This window comes from Xenopus laevis, chromosome 8L (assembly GCF_017654675.1).
Source record: "Xenopus laevis strain J_2021 chromosome 8L, Xenopus_laevis_v10.1, whole genome shotgun sequence".
Lineage (NCBI taxonomy): Eukaryota > Metazoa > Chordata > Amphibia > Anura > Pipidae > Xenopus > Xenopus laevis.
In genome coordinates, this window is record NC_054385.1 from 92097716 (window position 1) to 92114185 (window position 16470).

The following is a 16470-nucleotide window of genomic DNA, read 5'->3' on the forward strand; positions in this document are numbered from 1 at the left end:
GAGAAAATAAACCGGATTAAGGGAATGGAACAAAAGCCACATGATGGATTCTCTGCCCTTGACTTGACTCTGGCAGCTCCTACTGACTTGTGTGCAGAGTTAGAGTGCTAACACCTGAACTATTGCAAGGATACCAATGCCAACAGGCTATTGTGTAGCTATGGGGGCAGCCATGCAAGCTAAAAAAACAAAACAAAAAAAAAAAAACAAAAAAAAAGAGAGAGAGAGAAAAGGCACAGGCTACTTAGCAGGAAACAGATAAGCTCTGTATTAAAATACAAAGGGATTCTACAGAGAGCAGCTTGTATCTGCTATGTATCCTGTGATTTGAATGGCTGCCCCCATGGCTACAGAGCAGCTTGTTTATATAAAACTATAGTAGTGCTTCTAAAGCAAACACACCAGTTGTAACAGTGCAGGGAAACTGTACATTATAATTCTTACTTCGAAACACAACTTTTTTGGCACCGGGCCAAGCCAACAGGGTGCCCTAGATAACCCGGCCATCCAGCCCGCTACTCCCTGTGCGCCGAACACACGCCTCAGATGAATGCACGCATGCACAGTATCAGAGGGTAATGATGTAGAGGGGAGGAGGGAGGTGAGTGGCGGAGAGGGGAGGAGGGAGGGGAGAGCTACAAAATAGGGGTAGGCGGAATACACTTAATAGGTACCTGCCAAGCACCCCTGATGGTTGCGCCTTAGGTGCCTCTTCTGCCTACCCCTTGTTCTGGCCTGGGTGTTACTGTTCCGTTAATGATCAGGCGGAGTCCTCTTTACCTCTTGTACTAATCAATCTGCATTGTTAATGTATGCGCTCTACTTTATAAATAAGGATTTCTAAGACAAACAAAGGAATACTTTTTAAATTGAAGCACAAAACCCACTAGAGTTCCAGCAAAATCCCTCTGTAAACTTGATTTACACAGCCTCAGTATATCTATTCTCATCATAGCAGTACACGTCTGACCTCCCCTTCATCTAGCTAATCTAGGCTCTTATCAGGCCTTGCCATATTTTGTATATTAATTGACCTAGTTATGCAGAGATGCATACTGATGCCACAGAACTCCAGGATAGGATTATCAAAGCTGCTGAACTGCAACAGCACTGTGGGAATCAGGGGAGATGAAAAGTTGGATGAAATATTAATGGTACAATAAGCTTTGACAGGACTAGAGAAGCTTGGAAAGCTGCACAGCTCCTCAAAGTGATTGGAAAAAACTGGAACATTTAAATGAGAAAAGAATTCATGCTATATTGGGTCAGCAATACTTGGTGATTAAAGTTATATTGACAATTCCAATATGGGATGTCACATAAAAATATCTAATAATATTTCCCCAGACACTTTATGACCAGGCCTTTGGGCATAAAAGAGTTTAGCTAAAATGGGTATAACGTGCCACCCAATTCTGTTGATTTTATGCACAGTTTTAATAGCTGTTGTTACCGATATATTAACTGCAGAATCCTTACAGATTTCCAGCAGTCTGAATGTTGCCATATTTACAAACAGACAAGGTATTGATCAGTTGATACATTTATGAAAGCAGATTCATGTGTCAGTTCAGACTGAATAGGTTCAACTCTTTTTAAGTGGTCAAAACACCAATCTGGAGTATTAGAGACTGAAAGCAAAGCAGAGCTCTAACACCCCTCTGAATTCTTAATTCCCCATGCAAATCAAATCTTTCCTGCACTGGATTTGTTTTTACTAAACTGTTAAAAACTAAGCTATTGCAAACAGGTGGGCTGCTGTAAGATGCCAAAGACAGTCACTATTTAGTGGGCTGGGGAGCGCTGTTTGGGCCTCTGTGCACTTGGAATGCCAGGGCCTATTTGGATTCCCAGTCCAGAACTGAAGGTAAATTGGCCCCATAGAATGGATTTCTGGTGAAAAAAACCCCCATAGGTTCTAAAGAATTGTCTGTAACTCTTGAAAATCAGTGTAACAGATTCTATACCATGTGCCATATAAACCTTTAACTGTCTCAAAGGAAATAAATGGCTAGTGACAGAGAATACAAAGCAGCACTCTGCGTCTTGCAACTGGACTGACGTCCGACAACTGGTAGGTTTGCTGCAGAGAAGATCGGATATACAAAATGCACAGATTACCAACCTTAAAGGGTTCATTTGTTCTCAGGTTGTTCATCAGAAATTAAGACTTTTTTCAGTTGCTTTCCATCATTTATTTTTGTTACCGTTTTTCCAAAATTGTAGTTTAATGTCTCTGGAGTTTCAGTCTGGCAGTTCATTGATCCAGGGGCAGATTCTAAACTGTTACAATTTGCTACATTAGTTAATACAATTCTCAGCAGCATCTGCGGAATATTAGCAACTATTTTATCAATTCTAACAGCTGCCTTTAATGAAACTCAGATTCTGCTCGGCAGGGCCAAAGATAAGAAATGTCTCCACTAAATGTATCAGTTTAGAACAGTTTTTAGGTCAGGCCACACAAGCAGATTCGGGGGGGGGGGGGGTTTAGTCACCCCAGCGACAAATCTCTTCTTCAAGGCAACAATATCCCCGAACTGCCTTCCCCCTGCCCTCCTCTGGCTAAAATGAAAATCACCTGGGGGAAGGCACACGAGGCACTTTGTTTTCCAAAGTTGCCTCACGAGGAAACTTTGGGTGACTTCAGAAAATGAAGCGCTGCGTGTGCCTTCCCCCAGGCGATTTTCATTTTAGCCAGAGGAGGGCAGGCAGTTTGGGGAGATTGTCACCCCGAAGAAGAGGAGATTTGTAGCTGGGGCGACTAATCTCCCCAAATCTGCTCGTGTGGCCAGACCCTAACTGTCAGTGACACCCCCCCCCAGCTGCTTAAGAAAGACATAAGGTGAAAAATTACACTTCAATGTTAGAAAAACGGTCACATATATTAAGTGATTGGAAAAAGCCTTTATTTCTGGTGAACTATCTGAAACCAACTGGACAAGTGTTGGAAGGTGAACCCTTTGTTTTTACGATTTACGTTATGTTCTTATAGGTTATCAAAAGCTGTAGGGTCAGTGTTAATGAGAGCCATGTAATTGGAGGAGGCCAGGCTAGCAATCTGTGGGTTCTGGCAAATGCCAGAGAGGCTGCTGTAAAATGCCATAGACACTCACTATTTAGTGGGCTGGTGAGGGGCTGTTTGGGCCTTTGTGTGACCTGTCGGGGCCTCTGGGTACCTGAAATAACAGGGCCTATTTTGATTCTCAGTCCGGACTTGATTCTATGGCTGGTCTTTCTGTGGGCCCAGATCCCTTATATAACATGGGAAAAAGCTTCGCGCTAATAACTATTCCCACAGTATCCGTACCTCAATCGTTTACTAGAAAGAAAGCGAAAGACACAGACATTGGCGTAGGAGGGCGCGTATTGTGATTGTGCTTTGTGGTACCGAGATACAGAACATGTTTCCATTGGTGGGAAGGCATTGTTTTGAATCCGGGAAAACAACATCCCGAGCAAGCGCCCCCTAGCGGCTTATCCCAAGGAATAGCGAGGGGAGAAGGAAGGGAGAGAGCGGCTGGGACAGGCCCTCATGTCATCCCACGGTGGATCCCGATGCGCCGAGCTTCCCGTGTAAGGTAGGAAACAGACTGTGCAGCTGTGGTGCTACAAGTGGCATTTCGCACAGAAAGCCCGAGGCTGTGGTGGGAGGCTGGGAGTTGTAGCGGCACAACAGGCAAAGGTCGGAACATCCCCGCGAGCGAATAAGAGCTACACATTGCACTGCTCAGCGGGATGTGGATGCTCGCGGGCTAGTGCCACATACTGGATCTACAGTGAGAGTAGGCGCATGACTTTGCTAGCGCTTCAACTGCCGGAGTGCCTCAAGGCTATGGCGAAGTAGCGAGAGTACAGGCTGCCATTATTCTATATTAGCCTATGGGCTGCTAGCGCGGGGCTAGTGGGAGAAGGACATAGTGTGATACAGCTCCCCTCTCAGTACATGCCAGGGGCTGGTGCAAATGCTGCTGTGAATGGCAGCGCTCTCTGATTGGCGGAGGCGGGCGTGACGTACGCGCTGGCTACTCCCTATTTGAGCCGTAGCCTGGCCCCTGTGCACGTAGAGCAGCAGTGGGAGGAGGAGGAGTAGGCGCTCCCCTATACGCTGGGCATATGCTCCGCAACACAAAAGCAGCAGAAGCAGCTGGTGCATCTCACAGAAGCAAATCGCAGTCCTGCACTGCTCGCTAGGATGTGATTGCCCGGCCTGTCCGCTGCTACGGGTTGTGAGGAATTAACGTGTGAGAAGACGTGGCTATTGAGAGTGGGTGTTTGAGAAGAATACAGAGAGTGTACGCGCTAGCCTTGGACTGTCTCACTGGTTCGGCCGCATTATTACTGCCCTGTGATGGACTGTGTCTCCGAGTGCGACTGTGATCGCTCGGCAAGTTGTAAGAGAGCGACAGATCGGCTGACTGATGCCCAGTCCCTCGCACACACGAGCCGCCGCTAGCTGCCCCCTTGCCCATGCCACTAGACCCAGGCTGCCTTAATGGCAGGGTCATGAAGTGCTTGACTTTCTTTCTTCTGCTTCCAGAGACCTTAAAGAAGTCTAGAAAGAGTGCGAGGGCACAGGGCAAGGTGCAGGCATGCTATGAGATAGTGCCCTTGGCCCTCAAGAAGAAGATGGCTGCAGAGCTTTACCCTGCCAGCGCAAACACCAATATCGCCAACAGTAACGCCACTGCCAACGCCAAGAAGAACGCCCTCCAACTCCAGCACACTGCCCCGCCGCCGCCGCAACTGCACAACCTCAACAACAACAACATTGAGAGCAGCAACTGGCAGTCCTTCCACCCGACCCTGCGCGAGAGGTGAGCTCACAGCGACCCCTACACCTGCACTCTGCTAGTCACAGCACTAGCACCTGACAAACAGCACGGCCCGATAATGCACATTATTAGTATTAGTATTACTGCTGCTGCTCCCTGTGACATTTACTCGCTCACAACCCTGTCTATAGATAGTCATTGTCAATACTTGGTATAAGAATAGGGCACAGATAGAGACTAGAAATTAAGGGGGACCTGCATATTTACATACAAGGTGTGGGTTGGAAATAGAATATGTGAGAGATTAGGTGGCAGATAGATCACCTCTGAATAATCCTGAAAGACACATGAAGCAGGAGTATAAAGCTACACTGCAGCGCTGAGCTTCCATGTAGCTCATTTATCAGCCTGTTCCTCCACTATACACACACTCTCTCTACAGTGCTTTACAGGGGATGCTGGGATATGGAACTGAACAGGCTGTGTAATAGCCAATAAGCATATGTACCCTGCATGAATGGGAAGGAAAAGCACCATATCCAAGCCACACACGATAGGACTGTTTTGCTGCATTCAAAGACATCACATTGCAATGCTTTTACTGGTTGACCTGTACCACACAAAACAGCACCAGCACACACTCAATCCACAAGGCTTGGCAGTATCTATGCTACAGCTCTGACCATAAACAAGAACATTACACACCTAGAAATCCCCTTACTACAAGGTTAGCAGATTGCTCCCACTACAGTTAGTAGAAGAGTATGGCATGGTGCCCTGTAAGTGTTCCTGCAAATAAAAACAAAGCATTGCACTCAGTGAGGGCAGGTTCAAACCAGCAAACAGTGCAACAGATCTTAAGACATTTGTTGGGTTATGTGTTTCCTAATTTTGCATTGCCTGCCAAAGATTTAATGCCACATGTTCCAAGTTTTAAACACAGAGTGGCTTAGCATCTGGTAGGTGAATGCAAGGTATCTGCCAACATGCAATTGGGCACCCAATATAAGGGTAAAACATTACTAGCATGATTTGTCAATAACAACAATATAGTTAGCTACCCATGCCTCAATAATCCAACAGAATGTAAATAAATATTCCTTCTCATGGGGCTGTGCTGCATATCACTGCTATTCACAATTTCCTTTTCAACACAAAATCAATTAGGAGCAGCTTTTGGAACAAATGATCAGCTTTTTTTTTTTTCTTTTTAATGATTCTTCCATGCTGGGTGGGAGAAAAGCACTGAGTCACGTTGCCACAGCTGGAAAAATGCTTTCTTCAACATTGTCTGAAACCAGTCACATACTGGCTGATAGATTGAACCATTCTGAATTTGGAAGAACAATGACAACAAAGCAATTCTGAGAAAGCATGATTACTCTGGATTTGATTTCCATTAATCTAAACTGAAGATACTGAGAGTTTCAATGAACCATGTCAAATCACAGAGATTATTACAAGTAATTTGAGTGCTACAAGATTATATTGACTAATCCTAGGAGGAGTTGTTTACGCATTTCAAATCATAGGATTATAGACTAACCTGACAATAGAATTCAACTTTTATTTGGAATTACTCTCATTATGTATTAATAAAGTGCCAACATTTTCTGCACAAATACAAGATACAATGACAGGTGGCAAACATGGCCCTGCTGTTTTTTATGCATTTTTGCCGGTATAAAAAGCCATCGCAAAGTGCAAAAAGGCTGCTTGGTGGCTATATTGGAAAATATTCTCCCACAAACAGCCACAATTAAAAGAAGTCTGTAATTGTTCATAAAATTGTTCCTTGCTTTCCCTCTCAAAGCAACAGGTCTGTCCTGCTTTATGGCTGAGATTTAAGCAGTCTATGGAAAAGAGCATCCAACAACGTTTAAAACAGTGCAGGGTTTTGAGCCCATCATATGGCATATTTTAAAGTGGGCCAATTTTACAAATACTGAGTATATTTAACAACCATTAATGGCATAAAAAAAAAATAACAGGGGGAACATATATTTGGAATGACCGAATCCATGTAAGCTACAGGCAACATATACATTTGCTCTTGCTGGCACATTTTAGGACTTCATGAACTGAACTTAACCACTTTTTTTTTTTCAGGAATGCTCTGATGTTCAACAACGAGCTTATGGCGGACGTTCATTTCATTGTGGGCCCAGCAGGGGCTTCAAAGAAAGTTCCTGCTCACAAGGTAAGAAACAACAAGGTCCTGGATCCCATGCTGGGATTTATTACACAGTACAGTTTATTCATGCTTGAAATCAATTTGATTTTTACACCAGTATAAAATCCCTCTATTTTGCAGTATATTTTGGCTGTGGGTAGCTCTGTGTTCTACGCAATGTTTTATGGAGACCTTGCTGAAGTGAAATCCGAAATCCATATTCCAGATGTGGAGCCTGCAGCTTTTCTAATCCTTTTAAAGTAAGTGGTCATTAAAGAATTTGAGAGAATATGGTGCGCATAAAAGCTTATAAAATATGCATTTGATATCCAGCAGTAATGGCTCCCTCAGATATTTTAATTTACTTACAAGAAAAGGGCTTGTTCTCATACCACAAAAGTGGAGTGTTTTTTTTTATTATATCTGCAATAGAGATATCAATAAAACTTTTCCAGGAAAGGGCGGGTGAAAATGCTGTTTGGATTAACCTTTCCAGCACAGACCGTTTCAGCCAGATCCAAAGATATTGACACGTGAAGCACTGCTCAAAAATCATACTTTCTAAGTAAAGTATGAAGATACACCAGGTCTTGTATAAGATGTACAATCTGCAGTTGTTGATGTACAACCTGTATAGCTCCCAGTGATAAGCTGTAGTTCAGCAGACTGCTGTTAAAACAGATTACTGTTCAAACTATTTTAAGTGTAAATCTTTGCTTTGTTTCATAAGTTTGTTACAAGAACTTAAGTAAGTGTTTTTTTTTGTTTTCTAGGTACTTGTACAGTGATGAAATTGACCTGGAAGCAGACACTGTGCTTGCAACACTGTATGCTGCCAAAAAGTACATTGTGCCGGCCTTGGCTAAAGCCTGTGTTAATTTCCTGGAGACTAGTTTGGAGGCAAAGAACGCTTGTGTTCTGCTCTCTCAGAGCCGTCTTTTTGAAGAGCCAGATCTTACTTTGCGTTGCTGGGAGGTCATAGACGCTCAAGCGGAACTGGCACTAAAGTCAGAGGGTTTCTGTGAAATAGACCTGCCAACCCTGGAGATTATTGTTACACGTGAGACACTAAACACTAAAGAAGATGTTGTGTTTGAGGCAGTTTTGAACTGGGCTGAGGCAGAGTGCAAAAGACAAGGTTTGCCAATCACTCCAGTCAACAAGAGGAATGTATTGGGAAAGGCCTTATACTTGGTACGGATTCCCACTATGACTTTGGAGGAATTTGCCAATGGAGCTGCCCAGTCAGATATTTTAACCCTAGAGGAAACCAGAAGTATATTCCTCTGGTACACGGCTGCTAATAAACCTCAGCTGGAGTTCCCTCTAATAAAAAGGAAAGGACTTGCACCTCAGCGTTGCCACAGGTTTCAGTCCTCGGCATATCGCAGTAATCAGTGGAGGTACCGGGGACGCTGTGACAGCATCCAATTTGCAGTCGACAAAAGGATATTCATAGCAGGACTGGGGCTTTATGGTTCGAGCTGTGGCAAAGCAGAGTACAGCGTCAAGATAGAACTGAAGAGACAGGGCGTAGTTCTGGCCCAAAACCTGACTAAGTTTGTTTCTGATGGCTGTAGTAATACATTCTCTGTGTGGTTTGAACACCCCGTACAGGTAGAGCAAGATACTTTTTACACTGTAAGCGCCATTCTTGATGGTAATGAACTCAGTTATTTCGGACAGGAGGGAATGACAGAAGTACAGTGTGGAAAGGTTACATTTCAATTCCAGTGCTCTTCAGACAGCACCAATGGGACTGGGGTACAAGGTGGACAAATTCCAGAACTCATCTTTTATGCATGATGCATTTCACTTCTAGAAGACTACTGCAAAGCACACAGACTCTCCCACCCACCCTTCCCTCTTGAAAGGGGCCTGCAGCACAGTAGTTTAACCAGCTTTCTGCTGGTTGTACCTGCAATGCACTGAAAAGGTTGAAGGGAGAGTCTTAATTTATGCTGTTTGTCAGTATGGAATGTAGCAAAATGGTCAAAAAAACACCCAACTGAAGAAATGCTTGTAGGATTGAATCTAATTTTATTTATTTATAAGCTATTTGAATTTAATTATTAAAACTGCATCATGCAGGGAGAGGTTTAAAAAAAAAATCTGCGCATAATGTGCATTTATTTTGTATATAGATAATTTACTTAAAATGCAGCTTGCTCAGGGTAGAGCAGCTTATAAATATGCGAGACATAAAATGTTTTTACTTATACCCTATTCTGGAGCATCTTGTCATCTATTTTGTTTTATTTTCTTAACATAATATTCATTTGAATATGATTTAAGTAACAACAGAAAGTCAAAATAGATCTATCCATCAATAGATTAGATCTGTCCATCTTGAAACTAAGGGTATGGCACAAGCAGTTATTCTGCACATTCAGCATTTAGTTGCTATGCTGGCAAGCGACAAAACACCCATGCAGTGCATTCCCTGGTTATGCTTTTGTTGCTTGAAAACACTAATTCCAACGACAATCTCCTGATTCACAATGCAGGGGGTTTGTGTTCTTGTAAAAATCTACACGCTATTCGAATAAAAGAAACTGCATTCATTAAAAGACTGAGCATACACAGAAGAGAGTTTACTCAGCTAGGAGGAGTAAAAAAAAAAAAGAAAAACTTAAGAAACTCCACCCTCCTAAATCAAAGTATAAATCTAATCAAAATCAATGAGATAAGATTGAATAAACATTAATCTTCCCCACCGTCTCCTCCCAAGGATCATATGAACAAAAACTCATTCTCTGTTTTTGTATTACATATCATAGTTGCTGTTTTAGTGGTCACTGCTAACTGGAGGGAAAAGGGGCAAATTCTAGTTACAATTTTGTGAGTGCAAACCTGCTGTGTGCATGAGATGGGCAGGGGACTTTATTAAACAACATCAGCATGGAAAACATATCTGTGTTTGTTAGGTCAACGGCATTACCAAGCCATACAAATAGATACCAAACTGCAACTGTTAAAAGTGTTAATGCAATGGACATTGTAAAGGGCATGATGGTACTGACCTTCCATAATATATTGATTTTCAAGTGCTGAAATATTATACATTTCTTAGAGTTTCCTTCATTTGCCAAGGTAACTACTGGTTGGTACAGCAAGTCTAAAAGTGGGCATTTAACCTACAGTTGCACATCTGTATCATCCATCCTTATGAAATTATGCTTATTTCCCCATGGCTATATGGAAAGAACAAGCAGTGAAATCCACTGGGATTCAGGAGGACCACCACCTTCATCGGGTACCATATGAGAGACCAGAAGGAGGCAATTGATTCAACAATATTGCAAAATAAGCTTTTACATGTAGAAGGTGCAATGAAGCTGTACTGGTATAGGATCCGTTATCCGGAAACCAGTTATCCAGAAAGCTCTGAATTACATGAAGACCATCTCCCTTAGACTTTCATTAAGTTATTTAAAATGTTAGAACATATTACCGTTTTCTCTGTAAGAATAAAACAGTACCTTCTATTTGATCCTAACAAAGATATAATTAATCCTTATTTGAGGCAAAACAATCCTATTGGGTTTAGTGACTGTTGTATTGATTTTTAGTAGACTTAAGTTATGTAAGATCCAAATTACACAAAGACCCCTTATCTGTAATACCACAGGTCCTGAGTATTCTGGATAACGGGTTCCATACCTGTATATAAAACAATTTCCGCTGAGAACACAAACAGTATACACCACTTTTTTACTGCTAAAACTTGGATAATGCCTTAGCAGAAGTCTCAAATTGCATTTTGCAATTATGATTAAAATGCACAGGTAACAATCACTGCAAGCAAGGTCAACATGTGATCCTGCTACTAACTGAAAGCAGAATGCTTTCTATTCTGCACTGCTGGTTCCGACCCTCAAAACAATATAGCATTATTAACAGGCCTAGAAAAGAGCTGATTTTGTCACAGTTTGTTTTTTTTTATAAACAGAAACAAATATGGCTTGCAATAACCACTGCAATTAAAAGAGAATACGGATTTATATAGGTTTTCTTGCTGAGTTAAACAAAAGTACTACCATGTCTGAGCGATGGTACAAAAGTAGTAGCCAAATCCAACCAATTTTTAATGAAAGGTCTCCACAATCAACAATTATGCCAATATGCACTTATATGCCCTCTGGTAAGAATAATCTACACCAGTACAGTTAACATTTATATAAAAAAATACATAACTGAAAATTATGTATTTTTCATCCCTTTAATGTTTAGATTGTATGCTGCTACAAGGCTTAAATATATTGTAGAACACTTAAAAAGTGGAACAGTTGCAATGCACAAAGAATTATGAATATAGGAAGGCAGAAAGTTATAGATGTCCGTACAGAGTCGAAAATAAAATTCACTGTTATGATTATAGAATCAAATCAGTTGCGACTATTCTGTTGGGATTGCCTTTGCAAGTGTTGAGGCCTACTTGCTGGGGTTTTGTGGGCCTTTCTCAGGTTTAGAATTGACATGGCTTTGCAAAGGCTGGAAACATAAAAACACATTCAGGTAACCAGATCACTTGGAAAATCAGGAAGACTTCTAATAAATAGAAGCTGTTATTGCAGCCCTATTGTTTGTCCTAGAAGGGTGCCCCACTTTTCACATTATCTGGTAACCATAACATAAGTGTTTCTCCAAAACAGAGATAGGGACAGTGAAAATCAGGAGGATGTGCATTAATGAAAGGCTACAATATGTCTGGAAACTCAAAGGAAATTATATTTAATAGGCAAGTCCTGGAGCCAAGCTATATTAAACCGTGTGCATATAATTTAAAATGGAAATGCTTTTAACTGAACCAAATATTAATTTTCTTCCTTCTCCTTAGAGAAATATTGCATGTACTGTGAATGAAAGGCTTGACACAGAACAGGCTTGGGAGTTACCAAAATTAATGCTTCTGAGGATATCTGTCATCTATTTCTAAATGATCAAACTGTACTAAATATCTGTTACATTTAATGTGCAAAGAAGCACATGCATATGCACCTCTCCAGTCCATAATAAATACTGCTGCCAGGCTCAGACACCTCAGCAAGTGTTTCTTCTTGTTACTCTGCCATTCTCTACAATGGCTTCCACATTCACAATCAAATTCAAATGAATTACCCCAACATTTATAGCAATTCACAACTCTTGTCCACTCTACATTCCCTCAATTGAAATTGAGATGACTGCCATAGCCTTCTCATTGAATGTATCACTTGGGTAACGCCTGCTGTTCTGTATTCTTCATTTCATGGCTTTTTTATCCTAACTCTTAAACCTTTAGTCCTATCCAGTTCCTCATGTAGCTACAGTCCGTACAACTCCTATTCACACAGGGAACAAGCACTGTTGTCACAGTACTAATGGGACATCAACCTTAGCATTGCATCCCCTGCCTTGTCCTGCCAGAGGAGAGACAGTAATGTATTGTGCAAGGTGATGCAGAGATGGTAAGAAAGGTAACATGGTGGTGGGAAATGGTTCAGTTTGCAAATATATGAAGAAAATTGAGAAAACAGCACACTGGAAGAACACTGCATTTTGTTTCTTATAACTCATAATAAAGTTACCTATAGCAGGAGCATTGATGCAGAGTTCTCTGGCTAAGAGAAGAAAGGTTTTGCCAAGGACATACACATTCACCTGCAAAACAAAAGAATAAAAGGTTGTAAATCAACAGCAGGACAGTTGCCTGTGTTGGACATTACAAAGCAATTTAGCATTGGACAACTCAATTCATAGTTTAAAGGGACCCTTTGTCAAATACCTTTGCAGTCTTTGAACGCTTTGGAGTTAAATGTATTTTATACAGCAGGCATGGTATATGTGCACATGTAATATATAATGCATTCAAATAGTTCTTGTATATCACCATTGCCTAAACATTCAGCATTAAAAGCAGATAGCCTAGGATAGCATAGGACACTGTGCTGTCCAACTAGAGGTCAACTGGCAAGATGTACCAAGATGTTTTAAAGGCCCCTACGATGAACTCCACTGACCTCTTGGATGACATCTTTACTTTATAATTATTTGGCCCCAGAACATCTACTATGTGAATAATTGGCCCACAACATGGAAACAGATGGAAAGCACAGATAAGTACACGTTTCACCAGGCTTCATTGGTAAAATGCCTTCTTAGCCCTTGTCATAGTGGAAGTATCTTTAACAATACTGCAGTACCAAGAAATTATTTTACTTGCTCCTTTGTTAAAATTCCTTTCTGTGTGGATTTGTGATGCCTCATCACAACAGTAATGTTAAAGAGAGGTGCCCAGCTGAAGACCCAAAGGTATTTACATTTCCTAACCCCTCCCCACCCTTTTGCCCCCTTTTTTGCATAGGCTTATGCAGTTGGCACCTCTTGCTAAATTACTGCAGGAGCCAGCATGTTAAAAACAATATATCTGTGACTGTTAATACACAATATGTCTAGCCCCCGTGTCAGATTTCAAAATTAAATATAAAAAAAGTTTGCTCTTTTGAAAAACCGATTTCAGTGCAGAAGTCTGCTGGAGTCGCACTATTATCTGATGTATTTTGGAAAAAAAAACGTTTTCCATCACAGTATTCCTTTTATTGTCTAATGAGGAATTAGGTTGAGGGGCCTTGCAAAATCAGTGTACTACTAGACAAGTAAAATGATGGCCAAACTTTTTCACATGCCTCAATTACATTTTTCTTTGTTCCTATGTACTAAAGTTTCTTAAATTAAATGTAACTGCGCATTAACTTTTTCAAACATGTTTTATTAAATGCACTGGTTTCTGCAACAGTTGTTTCCTACTTAACGAAATACGAAATTTGCCAAGGGGTGCCTGAACTTCTGAGGGAACACTAGAAGAAACGTAACCCAGTCTATTCTATTAGTGTATACTCATGGTGGCATCAAGAGCCCTTATAGAATTTTTTTTTTAGTAAACAAATATAGTATTGATTTTCTGAGGCTGGGAAAGTAAAAAAAAAGACACACAGTGACTTATGAATATAGCTTAAAGGTTAGGCCAATACCATGTCAAGTTCAAAGAGTGCTGGACTCTAGAAATGAGTGAGTTAATAATGTGCAAACGCTAGAGACTGTGATAATGAGTAAACAGAGCATTACAGCTCCTGAATGCTTTCAAGCGGCCCTGCCACCATAGTAACATTTGTTGGACTCAGAGGTATGGGCAGAACAATGTGTACAAACCCTCCCGTCAAAAATGCCTGGTGGAGTTCAACTGAATCTTAATTATTTTGTAAATAAAAATCCATAAAATGTTTGCCATTCCAACAGTTCCTTTTCACTTGTCAGAAATAGTCTAAAGAGCAATAAATAGCACTCGGAGGGATGCCATTTACCAGGACAGCTGGGGAGAGTGAATTTACACAGAGCAGCTGCTTGATAATATGCATGCAATGGACTTTCTAGTCAAGGTGGCAGGGACTCTGGTGCAATTATTTTACTGGGGCTCGCTTTAGTAGAATGTGATAAGTGGATACTGTGTAAGCTGTCTGAAAACAGCATGAAGGTGGCTTTCACATTTCATGTGGCACAGTGTTAGGCAGGTACCCTGCCCCTCACCATTGTTATTGGCACGGGATCTCCCACTGGTCGAAAAGTGGCTTCAAAGAGATTGCATATTTTAAGAAATCAAAATCCTTGTATGCCTGTGCAGGCAGATGTGTTCTGGTTTCCAACATAGGCATGTTAGATTTGTTTCTGTAATGTTATAATAATCAGCTACCTTTGAAGATGGTGGGGTACACGACAGGCCATTTGGGCTTGACATAAAACTGGAGCAGTGTGATTTTAGCTGCTTGAGAGGCTGCTTTTTAATAAAAAATACTACAGGCTGACACCATGATAAGTCAAGGGCATTTATAGCTCAAGCATAGCAGCTGCATGGTCAGATTTAGTGTTGTCCATATATACCAAAAGGCAATTTATCTTGGGAACAGGGTGGTCTGGCTCTATGTGGATCAATAGTCGCTGAGCTCAGTTACTAACCCAGCAGGAGGAAAATCTCCAGTCCCCAAAAAAGAACTTTTCACATTTGAGTTTATATGTATTCTGATGAATAAATAAACATTGATTTGAATTATTCTGCATGATTGATTTAGCATACAATCTGCAACTGTTTTCCCTCTAATACAAAGATATAATGGTTGCGAGAGGAAACCACCGTAGTAATCTTTGACTGCAATGTGTTTATTAGGTTGGTGGATACACAACATATTTTAGGCCCTTTGTCAAGATTATATTTACCTGCAGGAAATGCATTAGAGAATGCATTACTGCACCTGTATTCAGGAATCCTAATAAACACTAACTTCTACTAGGAATGCTCCACATGGGAATCCATTACCAAAGAAAATGCAGAGCAGTATATTCTCCCATTCATTTCTCAGCTGTCCACCACTAATAAAACATGCACGTTTTGTGTGTATTGTGGCAGCGTGTGCCTAATATAACAGCAACATACTGACTGTATGGCTTGTGCCACAAGATCAGCAGGCAGTTCTAACTGAAACAATCATTGTATAGTATAAATGCTTTTAAACCCGGGTGTCTTATAAACTTCAACTGAACTAAGGCAAAAAAAAAGTGCTGCATTAGTTAGACAATGTTTCTAACAGAATTATACTGATCATATGAAAGATAGGCCGGGACTGGCAATCTGTGGGTTCTGGCAAATGCCAGATGGCCTGATGTAAGTTCCCATAGACAGTTACTATTTAATGGGCTGGTGGGGGGCTGTTTGGGCCTCTGTGTACTTGGAATGCCAGGGCCTATTTTGATTCCCAGTCCGGACCTGATCACGTGGTTTCCCTAGGAGCAGAAAAGAACCGTTTAAAGAAGAACTAACTAAAACCTAAAAATGAATATGGCTAGAAATACCATATATCATACATTGAAATTACTGCACCAGCTGAAAGGTTCAGCAGCAGTAATGATAAAGTTGTGCACAGGAAATCCCCATTTTTGATTTTGTTAGCCGTGGCAGAAACATGCTCAGTATGCTCAACTGATTGGTGGGCTGGGGGAATATACTTTATGTGTTGTATCAGACCCCCTTTTGTTTAAACCTATGATTAAGTCCAGAAAGCAGTCCAGAGTATGTGTTGTGAACTACTGGGGGCATTTGTGAGTCACGAATCTTTACTGCTAAAGGGTTGTGGTTGCCCTGGGCTGGTACAAAAGCTCAGAACATAATGTACAAAATTTCTATCCTACTCCTTAAGTTAAGCTTTAGTTCTCCTTAATGGTCAGTCCACACGAGCAGATTTGAGGAGATTTAGTTACCTGGCAACTAATCACCTCTTCTTCTGGGTGACAATCTCCCCAAACTGCCTTTGCGTGTCTTCCCGTCCGCTATAATGAAAAGTCGACTGCGCTAAAGCACACGCGCCGCTTTGTTTTCTGAAGTCACCCGAAGTTGCCTCACGTGGAAACTTCGGGCGACTTTGGAAAACGAAGCACCACGTGTGCTTTAGCTCAGGCGACTTTTCATTATAGCTGATGGGAAGACATCCGAAG

At 41.3% G+C, this 16470-nt stretch overlaps 2 protein-coding genes across 3 annotated transcripts in view; one reads left to right on the top strand and one right to left on the bottom strand.

Moving 5' to 3' along the window:
• brf1.L (BRF1, RNA polymerase III transcription initiation factor 90 kDa subunit L homeolog) overlaps positions 1 to 16470 on the bottom strand; it is a 170846-nt gene that overhangs the window by 97571 nt on the left and 56805 nt on the right. The window contains 1 exon segment of the mRNA NM_001094594.1: positions 12519 to 12591. Within this exon segment, the coding sequence (NP_001088063.1) occupies positions 12519 to 12591 (73 nt within the window).
• btbd6.L (BTB (POZ) domain containing 6 L homeolog) lies at positions 3475 to 9174 on the top strand. Of its 2 annotated transcripts, XM_041571938.1 has the most exons (5): positions 3475 to 3581; positions 4541 to 4817; positions 6885 to 6975; positions 7090 to 7208; positions 7722 to 9174. In XM_041571938.1, the coding sequence occupies exons 2-5, from the start codon at positions 4630 to 4632 to the stop codon at positions 8752 to 8754; spliced, it is 1431 nt and encodes a 476-aa protein (XP_041427872.1). In that variant the 5' UTR covers positions 3475 to 3581; positions 4541 to 4629; the 3' UTR covers positions 8755 to 9174.

Bases quoted from the DNA above. Each gene is read 5' to 3' on its own strand.
- btbd6.L (XM_041571938.1), top strand. From the start codon at position 4,630: ATGGCTGCAGAGCTTTACCCTGCCAGCGCAAACACCAATATCGCCAAC. The intron at 4,818-6,884 runs GTGAGCTCACAG...TTTTTTTTTCAG, and splicing joins CACCCGACCCTGCGCGAGAG to GAATGCTCTGATGTTCAACA. The intron at 7,209-7,721 runs GTAAGTGGTCAT...TTTGTTTTCTAG, and splicing joins GCTTTTCTAATCCTTTTAAA to GTACTTGTACAGTGATGAAA.